General features: G+C 42.1%; 1 protein-coding gene across 1 annotated transcript in view; it reads right to left on the bottom strand.

The window, feature by feature from the left end:
- Positions 1–12,998, bottom strand: part of LOC124612899 (vitellogenin receptor-like) — a 232,698-nt gene that overhangs the window by 58,644 nt on the left and 161,056 nt on the right. The window contains exons 22-24 of the mRNA XM_047141363.1: positions 8,921–9,034; positions 7,900–8,110; positions 6,126–6,304 (exon numbers count right to left, since the gene is read on the bottom strand). Of these exons, the coding sequence (XP_046997319.1) occupies positions 6,126–6,304; positions 7,900–8,110; positions 8,921–9,034 (504 nt within the window). The remainder of the gene's footprint in view (positions 1–6,125; positions 6,305–7,899; positions 8,111–8,920; positions 9,035–12,998) is intronic.

Genomic DNA, 12,998 nt, shown 5'->3' with positions numbered 1-12,998 from the left:
TGATGAGGAAGAGATGTAGTGATGTCAGCTCGGCGGCTGCCGAGTTACAGCCGGTGAAGAGTCGCTATTACAGGTCACAGAAGCAGAAGGATCCTGCTCCATGGGGTCCACAGAAACATCGGCTTGCGCATGTGATTGGTCTGTGGAGTCCAAAGCTGAAAAACAGTTTGTGGTGTGCACCAGCGACATGGAGATCGGCCAGGCTAAGGTAACATGTGGTTACATAATCGAAGAGTATCTTCGAGTTGGCAAAGGAGAAGACCGTTTGCCTTTGGTGGACTTCTTCGAGCCTTTTCGGTTGAAGGAAGACGCAGGTGATGTTTGGCTGGAGAGACAGAGTACGTTTCACAGGGAGGCGAGAGTTTGATGGCTTGTGCAGCTGGATGAGGGGGGGGGGGGGGGGGATGACAATGCTACTTTCAACCTCAGAGCTGAACTGGAGGTCACATGTCTGCATGGCCATGTCCTCCATGGAGCAAGGGGGTAACAAGAACAGAAGTATAGGTGCCAGAAGGGAGAACGCACGGTTTGTGACTAGCCAGTAACTTATGAGCAACTGGGCCACAGCACAGCAGGAAGGGTCTTTGAATCATTAGCCTCATTATGTTTATGTTTCATAGAGAATGATTGGGAAGATGATTGACTCATTGTGAGAAAATACCCCACGATTGCCAGCATCTCCAATGGCGTGCTCCTTCCAACTGGGGGGTGGGGGGGCTTCACAAGGAGGCACACCCGTCTTAGGTGATTGTTCACACCTAAGGTCACACCTCCTGAACACCTGACAGAGGGACCACGCAGCAGTTTGGGAAGGTTGCAGTGCACACAAAAACCCCTTCCTGGACCTAGCTCTACCAGGAGGTACGTGCAAACCCTATCTGTCATCCCAGGGCTGGAAATTACACATTACCCTATCACCTGTTATGCGTCAGACACGTGGGCTGGCCTTTAGGAGCACATGGAGCAAGAAGAAGAGGAACCCCAAATGCTGAAGTGGAGGAACGAGAGAAGGGAAACAAAGAAAGGGAGGGAAAGGGAGCGAAAAACAAAGGTGAGACTGTTCTTATGTCAGTGACTGACAATGCAGAACATTCCCAATACCATGCCAGACATGTTCCCCAAGGGAGGGCAAATAAGACTAGCAAGAGGATTGACATGCAGCACGGAACGGAAAAAAATGCTGCGAAGGCTGGGGCCCCGTGGTAGCCAAGTGCAAACCTGTCAGAGTGGCGAGTCTCCTGGGGCTAAAAACAGGGACTTGGAGAAAGGTCCATAAAATACACCACAGAGAAACAGAGGCCCTGGACTATATATTAAATGTCCTTCGCCACATTGCCATGACGGATAGAAAGTAAAATGTGGCTGACAGCCTGTATGTCGTTCACTAAAGCAGCCGATAACATATGTGGCAAACATAAATGATAAAGTAAGTGGTTAAGAATCAAGCCATTCTGTCAGGAAATGGTGAACTCTCACAAGCTGAGAGGAATGAGCACATGGTGGTGGGGGAGTACCATTAAATGAAGATGGCTAAAGAGACAGTGCCCAATACACAACTTAGCTAAAATAAGGATGTTTCGGTCCTCTCACTGCAAGGTGGTCATCCAAGCAGATTGGAAAAGCTTAATTTCCTGGAGCTTGTTCCCATGAAGGGAGGACCAATGGTGAAGCCAAAATGGCACCACCTGCTCACAGACATCAAAGGGAGAGGAAGAACTAGCAGGCCAAGGTACAAGGACCGCAGCCTCAAAAGAAATGCCAGTGGCCTCATTTCTTGTCAAACCAATGTGGCCAGAAGCCGGAATAAAATCACAGTAGCTCTATCAAGAATGAGCAAGTGACAGCTTTACTGTGCCCACTGTAATAAGGGATGGATGGATTACAGTCCACTGACACTCTGAAGCACACAGAGAGTCAGAAAAGTTGACAACTGCAAAACCTGTGTCGCCGGGTGTACTGAATAGCCTGATACAGGGCAAAGAGCTCTGCTGTAAATGCTGAACAGTGTTCTGTAAGTCAATACTGAAAATCTGTGGCAATGATGAAGGCACAATTGACACCACAGTTAGACCAAAAGCCATCAGAGTACACAAAAGTACTATGGAGAATTTATGCGCGGTCATGAAACTTTGGCAGTAGAATGAGGCCCGAGTAGTGTCTTTAGGAAGCAAATGAAGGCCAAGAGGAACACAGGCCCCTGCCTGAAGCCAAGCTGGTGAAATGTTCACATGCATTGCAAAAGTACAGGCAATGTGAAGTTAAGCTGCTGGAACAAGAGACAAAAGCGAACTCCAGAAGGTAACAGAAGAGGGATGTGCCCCCATACTGTTGATCAAATGAGTCATCAGAGGAGGTGGCATAGGATGGGTGGCCACGCATAGCAGACACGCAGCATGCATATCTCCTGAGGAGAAAGTGAAGGCGATATGATAGGGAACTTCAGCCGCTTCGGCATACAGACTCTCAACCAGGCTAGTGTAAAAGGCACCAGTGGCCAAATGGCTGCCATGATGGTGGATAGTATTGAGACAGCTTAAGAGGGATGGATGTGCAGGTGCAGAAACAAAACACCCATAGTCTAGTTTCGAACGAACAAGGAATGGAGGAGGGTGGTCAGATCCACTCCCCGGGAAGTACCACTGAGGATACGTGGGACATCAAGGAACTGCGTACAGCAGGCAGCCAGGTAAGACACGTGGGAGGACCAAGAAAGTTTCCTATTGAGCACGAGCCCCATCAATTATGCCAGAAATTCATACAAACAGTTTTGTCCATGGAAAAGTGACAGCCACTGTTGATGCTCCACGAGTAGAGACAACTGAGACATCACTGAAGACACTGCTCAAGGAGGCAAGTACGTGCAACATATGGCAAAATTGTCAGCGAAAAGGGAGCCTTAGTGTCTGATTGGAGACAGGCCATAATAGGGTTAGTTGCGATAGTAAAGAGGATGATGCTCAGGACGGAACCCCTGAGGAACACTGTTTTCCTGGATAAAGGTGTCTGACAAGAACCCACAAGTACCTTGAAAACTCTATCTTAAGAATTCCTGAAGGTAAGGGGGCATACAATCACAGAAGCCGTACTTGTGGAGAGTACAGAGGATACCAGCGCTCCGGCAGGTTCATAAGCATTTTCCAAGTCGAAAAACACGGCCACAGTCTGGGATTTCCACAGGAAACCATTCATGACATTGGTTGTGGAAGTGACGAGGTTGTCAACTGCAGAATGGCACCCTAAATCCACAATGTGCAGTGGTTAGTAAATTGTGAGACTCTAGCCACCTGGGGCACGAATTATACGTTCCACCACCTTGCAAACACAGCTGGTGGCAGAAATGGGGTGATAATTGGTAGGAAGGTGTTTGAACTTGCCAGGCTTATGTATGGGTATGACAGTGGCTTCACACCAGCATCTGGGTAACAGGCCCTCTGCCCAGATGCTATTGTATATATGATGGAAAAAGTGCTTGCTCACAAGAGAGAGGATCTGCACCATCTGACTGTGATCATCATCCTGCCCGGCGGGGGGGGGGGGGGGGGGGGGGGGGGGGGCAGAGGATTGGGATGAAGTAACAGCATGATCTAGCTTCCTCATAGTAAAGGTGACATTATAGCACTTACGATTCCGAGAAGAGAAGGGTTGCACCTCCACTGTTTTCTGATGGAGGAACGCAGGGTGATAGCGGGTAGAGCTGGAAATCTCCATGCAATACCAGCCTCAGTTGTTTGAGATATCAATACAGTCCATTATGACATCTGAAACTATCACGCCAGAAATTGGGGAATGGACTATGGTTCCAGACAGCCATCTGGAGGTTGGCCCACATGACGGAAGAAAGGGTGGAACTGTTAAAATAACTACTGTAGGAAATCCAGCTAGCTTTTTTGTTATCCAGAAGAATGTGACAACACTGTGCACACAACTCTCTGTAATGAATGCAGTTGGCCAATGTAGGATGATGGTTAAAAATAAGACAGTTAAAAAATTGGAGAGCATGGCTCTGCACGCGAATTGTGAAGCAGCATGCTTCACTCCACCAAGGGACTTGACACTGTGCAGTAAAGAGGAAGTGCAAGGAATGGAATTTCTGCGGCACTAAGGATAACGTTTATATGATACTCTAACCAGTCATCGCAACTGGGGAAATGTTCATCGAAGGTCACCAGGAAGGAGTAAAGCTTCCAGTCAGCCACAGAAAGCTGCTATTTGAGTATGCATGTAGGTGGGGGTAGGACTCAGCAATCTTATAGCACACAGGAAATGGTCGCTCGAGTACATGTCAGAACGGACCACTTGAAATGTGGGCAAGTGGGCACTGCAAAAGGAGAGGTTCAAATGGCATTAGGAATGAGTGGAGTCTGAAAGGACCAAGGGTGTTTCTGTGTTAAGGCATATGAGGTTAAGGTGACTGGAGGGTCAGCCAAGGGGGCACCTCTGACAGTTTCTGGGCAAGCCCCAAAGGGGATAGTGTGCATTAAAGTCACAGAGAAGCAGAAAGGAGTGAGGGGGTTGTTCACTAAGTTGGAGTAAGTCTGTCCTGGTGACACCAAGTGTCAGACGGATGTAAACGATTTGAAGGAAAAAGGTCAAGTGAGGAAGGAATATGTGGACTGCAACAGTTTGAATCCAGGTAGTCAGGGAGATGGGTTAACTAGGAACGTCATCCCAGATGAGCAGCACGACTCCACCTCAAGATGGGATGCCGTCCTCAGAGGAAAGGTCAAAGAGGACCGGGAAGAAACTTGAGAGCGCAAAGCGGTCATGAGGATGCAATTATGTTTCCTGGAGGCAGAGAACAAGTGGCCACTGTGATTCTAAGATCAGCTGTAAGTCATCTTTGTTGGACTGAGCACTGCAAACTTTCTATTGGAGGAGAATGTTAAAGAAAAATGGCAGGAGGGAAAAAATGAAGGGGTGTCACCTCCGTGACTGCCGAGTGCCAGCCTTTGAAGAGTCACTGCTATAGGGTGCACAGGCTGGAGGATCCTGCTCCATGAGACCTACAGAGGCATCGGCATCAGCAACCCCCCCCCCCCCCCCCCCCCCCCCGACAAGGTGTGTGTGTGTGTGTGTGTGTGTGTGTGTGTGTGTGTGTGTGTGTGTGTGTGTGTGTGTGTGTGTGTGTGTGTTTGCGCGCCCGCCCTGTGCCATTGCCGCCCCTGCCCCCATTTGTGTTCACATTTATAACCTAGTTAGCATTACACCCGTGTCCATGTAATTTAAGAGGCCTGATCTGAATACTGGCCTTCACCTGCATCTACATGGGTATTCTGCAAGCCACTGTATGCTGCACACCAGAGCGTACCCTGAACCACTACTAGTAACTTCCGTTCTTGTTCCACTCTCAAACAGAGCAAGGGAAAAATGACTGTGTCTATATGAGCCCTAATTTCTTGTATCTTATCTTCGTGGTCCTTACAGGGAATGTATGTTGGCAGCAGAAGAATAGTTCAGTCAGCTTCAAATGCTGGTTCTCTAAATTTTCTTAATGGTGCTCCTGGTAAAGAATGTTGCCTTCACCCCCAAGGATTTGCATTCAAGTTCCTGTAGCATCTGTCACATGTTGTTCAAACCTACCAGTTAGAAATCTGGAAGCCCACCTCTGAATTGCTTCACTGTCTTCCTTTAATCTAGCCTGGTACAGATCCCAAACACACTAGCAGTACTCAAGAATAGGTCACACCAGTGTCCTATCTGCTTTCTCTTTTACAGATGAGCCACACTTCGCCAAATTCTCCCAATTAACTGCAGTCAGCCATTCACGTTCCCTACCACAGTCCTCACGTGCTTGTGCCATTTCACATCATTTTTCAACATTACACATGGATATTTAAACCGTGTGACTGTGTCAAGCAGGACACTACTAATGCTACATCTGAACATTACAAGTTTGATTTTCCTACTCATCTGCATTAACTTACATTTTTCCACATTTAGAGCTTGCCACCATTCATCACACCAACGAGAAATTAAGTCTAATTCTAAGTCATCTTGTATCCTCCCACAGTCATTCAACTTACTTTGAACTTCAGCTGATCAAAAATTTAAGTGTTTTTACTAAAATTCCTGACTAAGTATGTTAAAGCTGAGGCAGACAGAAACTACCCTGTGGAGAGGCTCACCTGTATTCAGACTGATGCACCTACTGGGATCCTCATCTGTGGCATCCCCACAGTCATCCCTCTGGTCACACAGCCAGCTGATCGAGATGCACTTTCCATTCTTACACTCGAACTCGTCTGCAGCACACACACAGTCCCGTTCATCTTCTGCCTTCGGGCAGTCCACATTGCCATCACATCTAATCCAGAAGCAAATACAATGTGAAATTAATTTAAATGCACTGAACTAATCTGTGACAACACTAAATTTCTGTACAGATGTGTGTCGTGCTTAACCTCTTTACAATAGAAAATTTGAGGTATACACAAACTGATTTCTTGCCTGTCAGGAGCAGTCACCTTAAACACGAACCTACCTGATCACAATTACAGGTCTCAACTTTTCAGTGTCACTTCTCTATCCCTTAGACAGGGCTTGAGCCTGTTTCGCAATAACATGGAATAATCACTTGAAGTTGAATTGGGTCAGTCATGGGAGTGTGCTAGGATAAAGTCATGCTACAGCCAATGCTTTTGTAAATCAGTGCTACTGGAATCGAGTTCAAGTCACTCTGATTTTCAATTGTCACAACATTACCTACATTTTTCTTTAACAATTTTTCAAATTTTAATCTGCCCAGATAGCCACACATTAGCATGCCATTTCTGGGTATTAGGGATACACACCAACTCCAAATCAAATCTGCCAAGAAGATTAACAATGAGGGCCAGTATGTTTATAGCCTGGATGTGGTTTTCAAGTGGTTTTCCATGTCTGATTAGGTGAATACCACGCTAGTACCCAGTCCCACCTCAGATACACAGTTTCACACAGGATAACACTAGGTGCGAGTAAATCAGGGTGCAATCTTTCTGTCACCTGCGGTAAAGATGTGGTGACAGTTAGGACATCTGGCCACCCTCTATCACAAACACTAGCACCCAGCAAAGACACAGGAAAAATAAGAAAGAACAATTTTTCTAATTTTTAAAACTTATCACTATGCACACAAACACACTTCAACAAATTTTACATTTCAGTTTGATGTGCAAACATTGGAATATTCTTATCACTGCATTCTGAATACATATAAAGTGACCATGAGCTTGTTTTCAGCTATATTCTTCAAGGTATGCCTTTTGGAATATTTTAAGTCTGATCATATCTGTTGTGTTCAGTTACATGTATATTTGTGTACATCTTCCTGCACAGTTCTACATATAAGTGACTGATGTATGGTGGAACTTGCACCTGCAAATTCTGAATTCATTGTTATTCAGTTTTGGGCTTCCATTTAATGTGCTCTCTCGTTAGTACGAGGATATTCACAGTCCATCGGTACGCGCCAAATGTTAAAATAACCACAAAACTGACACTACAGTCAAGACAAAATGGTTCAAACGGCTCCAAGCACTATGGGACTTGACTTCTGAGGTCATCAGTCCCCTAGAACTTAGAACTACTTAAACTTAACCAACCCTAAGGATATCCATGCCCGAGGCAGGATTTGAACCTGCGACTGTAGCAGTCGCGCAGTTCCAGACTGTAACAATCAAGACAGCGTAAAGAAATTCTCGACAGCACTTAGTGTTACCAGCTTTTGACTGTTAAGTGCTGATGGCAGCAGGCACAAACAGTAGCTGTCTACAGAGGTTGACAACACTTAGGCATTCTGTACACACATTTACAAAATCTTTACATTATTGCTCGAGGCAGGTCCGCAAATCTACCACCTGCAACTGTCGGGTATTAACTTATGCCAACTCAACTACAGGTGATATCCCTCACTCTCACCTCTGCCCCAGAGGAACACACAGCCCCTGCCGAGACCAGCAACTGAACTCTTCCTCACTGCACGTGACACTTTCAATTCTTGCACCCGACCGCCGGCAATCACTCTCGTCTGAGTCGTCGCCACAGTCGTCTACCAGGTTACACACCAGCTGCTTGTCCAAGCAGTGTCCATTTCTGCAGGAGAACTCCTCGGGATCACAGGTAGCTGTCGCTGTGAAAGGAAACACATTAGTGACAGTTTTATCGGGCTTAAATGGTATCGATGAATGGATTCCAATGTGCAGAACATGCTGAGAAAGAGTGACTTGAGATTTTGTGGCACATTTATTTAATGCAGTATAGGGATCCCATGCCCCCTGCCACATCCAGTTGTCTGAAACCCACACTGACCTATTTTTGTTCCACTCCCAGACAGCAATGCCCGGTAGGAGCACGAATGCCTCTGCATATGCTCTTTAGGTCAAAATTATTCCTAGTAGATGGCTATATACTAAAACCTCATTTGGAATCTACTCACTTTTACATCCTTGACTTCTAGATAGTTTGTCTATAAGGAGATGACTGAAGTGTGTATAACAGATGCCATCCAACCACAGAAGCCACCTGAAGATGTCTAGCAGTTGCCACACAAACAGTATCCAATTTACATTAGAGAAATGTAGTTATCTAATCAGGAAAACTTATAGATTCTGTTTTGTATTTCAGAATCAGACTTTACACCTGTTAAACAACAGATCACTTGAATGCTTCAACAGGAAAATGAACACTAACTTTCACCCTTCAATTGAGTACTGCAGCTACATAACCAATAACTTACTTACCATTTGAAAAAGCTAAGTGAACAACATAACTGCATTTTTAATTAGTTAATAGTGATTTATCTGTCTTAATGTACACTTTATTATCTAATTAGCTTCTAGGGAACATTTTTGGTAATTTATCTTTTATATTTTTGTGAAATCTGAGTTTCTATTCACGCCATGAGAGGAAAGCTTCAACATAATACAATGTTTCTACTTACTGCAATTCTCATGTTCATCTGTCGAATCTGGACAATTCACTTCCCCATCACATTCCCAGGTGTCCGGTATGCAAGCTCCGGAATGGCACCTGAACTCCGATTCTCCACATATAACTGCAATGTTGCAGATAATTTAACAAAAGCTTTCAGTAAACAAATGCAAGATCACTGCAGGTGAAAGTATTTGATACATTTGTGGTCATTGCAATGCACGAGCATCTTATCCAGGAAGATTATTGGCTATGTCTAAAATTAATAATAATAATAATACTAATAATCCTACTGGTTTACGTAGGAGCACTCACTACACTAAATATACACACTAGGCAGAGATCAGAACCAACCAACACACAGAAGAAACCCACAAAACCAGATTGGCAACACAGGCTACAGATCAGAATAGAAAAACTGAGAAAATACATCGGACAGCTAACACAATTTATAAGAAATGAAATATCAGACAAAAAATGAAAAAGGTTAGGTAAAATCACACACCAAGAAGCAATAGAGCAATTAGATGAAAAGAAGCATAAATTACAAGCATTGGCAAAACGACTCAGAAGGTACAAAAAAAGTGAAAATAGAAGGAAACAAAACCAAACATTCAACAGAAACCAAAAGAGATTTTACCAAACAATAGATAACACACACATTAAAATAGACAATCCACCAAACATAACAGACATGGAACACTTCTGGAGCAACATATGGTCAAACCCGGTACAACATAACAGGCATGCACGGTGGATACAAGCAGAAACAGACTCATACAAGATGATACCGCAAATGCCCGAGGTGATAATTTTGCAACATGAAGTCACCCGAGCAATTAACTCTACGCACAATTGGAAAGCCCCTGGAAATGATAAAATAGCAAATTTCTGGCTAAAGAAGTTCACCTCAACACATTCACATCTAACTAAATTATTTAACAGTTACATTGCAGACCCATACACATTCCCTGATACACTTACACATGGAATAACTTATCTGAAACCTAAAGTTCAAGCAGACACAACAAACCCAGCTAAATATCGCCCCATAACATGCCTACCAACAATATACAAAATATTAACTTCAATCATTACACAGAAATTAATGACACATACAACACAGAACAAAATTATAAATGAAGAACAAAAAGACTGTTGCAAAGGAGCACGAGGATGTAAAGAGCAACTGATAATAGATGCAGAGGTGACATATCAAGCTAAAACTAAACAAAGGTCGCTACACTACGCATACATTGATTACCAAAAAGCTTTTGATAGTGTACCCCAACTCATGGTTACTACAAATATTGGAAATATACAAAGTGGATCCTAAATTGATACAGTTCCTAAACATAGTAATGAAAAATTGGAAAACCACACTTAATATCCAAACAAATTCAAATAATATCACATCACAGCCAATACAGATTAAGCGTGGAATATACCAAGGAAACTCATTAAGTGCTTTCTGCTTCTGCCTTGCTCTGAATCCACTATCCAACATGCTAAATAATACAAATTATGGATACAATATTACTGGAACATACCCACACAAAATCACACATTTGCTATACATGGATGATCTAAAACTACTGGCAGCAACCAATCAACAACTCAACCAATTACTAAAGATGACAGAAGTATTCAGCAATGATATAAATATGGCTTTTGGAACAGACAAACGTAAGAAAAATAGCATAGTCAAGGGAAAACACACTAAACAAGAAGATTACATAATGAATAACCACAGTGACTCCATAGAAGCGATGGAAAAAACAGATGCCTATAAATATCTAGGATACAGACAAAAATAGGAATAGATAATACAAATATTAAAGAAGAACTAAAAGAAAAATATAGACAAAGACTAACAAAAATACTGAAAACAGAATTGACAGCAAGAAACAAGACAAAAGCTATAAATACTTATGCTATACCAATATTGACCTACTCATTTGGAGTAGTGAAATGGAGTAACACAGACCTAGAAGCACTCAATACACTTACACGCTTACAATGCCAAAAATATAGAATACATCACATACATTCAGCAACAGAAAGATTCACATTAAGCAGAAAGGAAGGAGGAAGGGGATTCATTGACATAAAAAAACCTACATTATGGACAGGTAGACAATTTAAGAAAATTCTTTCTAGAATGATCAGAAACTAGCAAAATACACAAAGCACTCACTCATATAAATACATCGGCTACACCACTGCAATTTCATAACCACTTCTACAACGCTTTAGATCACATAACATCAACAGATACGAAGCAAGTAAATTGGAAAAAGAAAACACTACATGGCAAGCACCCGTATCATCTAACACAGCCACACATCGATCAAGACGCATCCAACACATGGCTAAGAAGAGGCAATATATACAGTGAGACGGAAGGATTCATGATTGCAATACAGGATCAAACAATAAACACCACATATTACAGCAAGCATATTATTAAAGATCCCAATACCACAACAGATAAATGCAGACTTTGCAAACAACAAACAGAAACAGTAGATCACATCACAAGTGGATGTACAATACTAGCAAATACAGAATACACCAGAAGACATGACAATGTAGCAAAAAATAATACAACAACAACTTGCCATACAACATAAACTAATAAAACAACATGTTCCCACATACAAGTATGCACCACAAAATGTACTGGAGAATGATGAATACAAATTATACTGGAACAGAACCATTATAACAGATAAAACAACACCACATAACAAACCAGACATCAAACTCACCAATAAAAAGAAGAAATTAACACAACTAATCGAAATATCTATACACAATACAACAAACATACAGAAGAAAACAGGAGAAAAAAATTGAAAAATACATCCAACTGGCTGAGGAAGTCAAGGACATGTGGCATCAGGATAAAGTTGACATTATACCAATTACACTATCAACTATAGGAGTCACACCACACAATATCCACCAGTACATCAACGCAATACAGCTACATCCAAATGTATATATACAACTACGGAAATATGTAATTATTGATACATGTTCAATTACCCAAAAGTTCCTAAATGCAATGTAACATATACCGTACAGTTAAAAGGAAGTCACGCTTGATCAAGGTCCGCGTCACTTTCCATTTTTAAACAGACATAACATCTGAGAAAGGAAAGGAAATAAATAATAATAATGATATGCTACCTTTATGTAGCAAACTCTCAGCCATAACAAATTGTCCTAAAAAGAATATATGGATCAATCAGATGTCTGGTGGGAAAACCTGCCTACACAAACACCACCCACCCTAACGGATTTATTTCATAAATACTTATTTACCAACTGTTTAGAAGTCTTAATCCCTCTGACATTAGCAAAAGAAAATGTATAACTTGACATAATGAATAAAGACACTATCATAAAATCCCTTATCCATGTGTAGTAAAGACATACGAGCTAGAGATTACAGTGAAGCTAATGGAAGATATTTCTGTATAGGGAGATTAACAGTATAAAGGAATTTAAAGAGCAACAGTTAACACTTTGAAGCTGAAGCCCAAGCACAGTGATGGCTGCAGCTGTGTTAGACTGGACTTGCATACAGGTCAAGACGTGATTTTATCAATGTATGAGCTACCTGTCCCTCAAAGTTTATTCGTTTCATATATGAATTATGTGCAGAAATCTTCCAACTGCCCCTTGCCTTCTGTCAATTTATAGAATTATTTTATAAGAAACTGAACATAACAGCTGCTTTTAATGGCTGAGCCAATATGATTGCAGTGATGTAATTTTATGTGTGTACTCTTTAGGTTTCACAGTTTGCTCTAATTTTGCTACAAATACATCGTGTGTTTATGAGCAACTAATTTTGGTAGATCAAGAAGAAGATTTTCAGTAGATCATCTCCCACTTGTTTTTGGAGGAAAATTATACTTTGTCATTTTAAAATTTGTAATATGTCATAACTAAAGTAAACATGTTAAATCTTTACACTTGGCTCTTTTTTAGTATGTGTTACTCTTAAAGACATATACTTTACATACAAGCCAGTAACATGCATAAATGGCCACTTTCCTAGACCCAATATTCTTGCA

The sequence above is a fragment of the Schistocerca americana genome, chromosome 4 (genome assembly GCF_021461395.2).
Source record: "Schistocerca americana isolate TAMUIC-IGC-003095 chromosome 4, iqSchAmer2.1, whole genome shotgun sequence".
Lineage (NCBI taxonomy): Eukaryota > Metazoa > Arthropoda > Insecta > Orthoptera > Acrididae > Schistocerca > Schistocerca americana.
The sequence above is the reverse complement of the archived record's forward strand: the minus strand, read 5'-3'. Positions and strand labels throughout refer to the sequence as shown.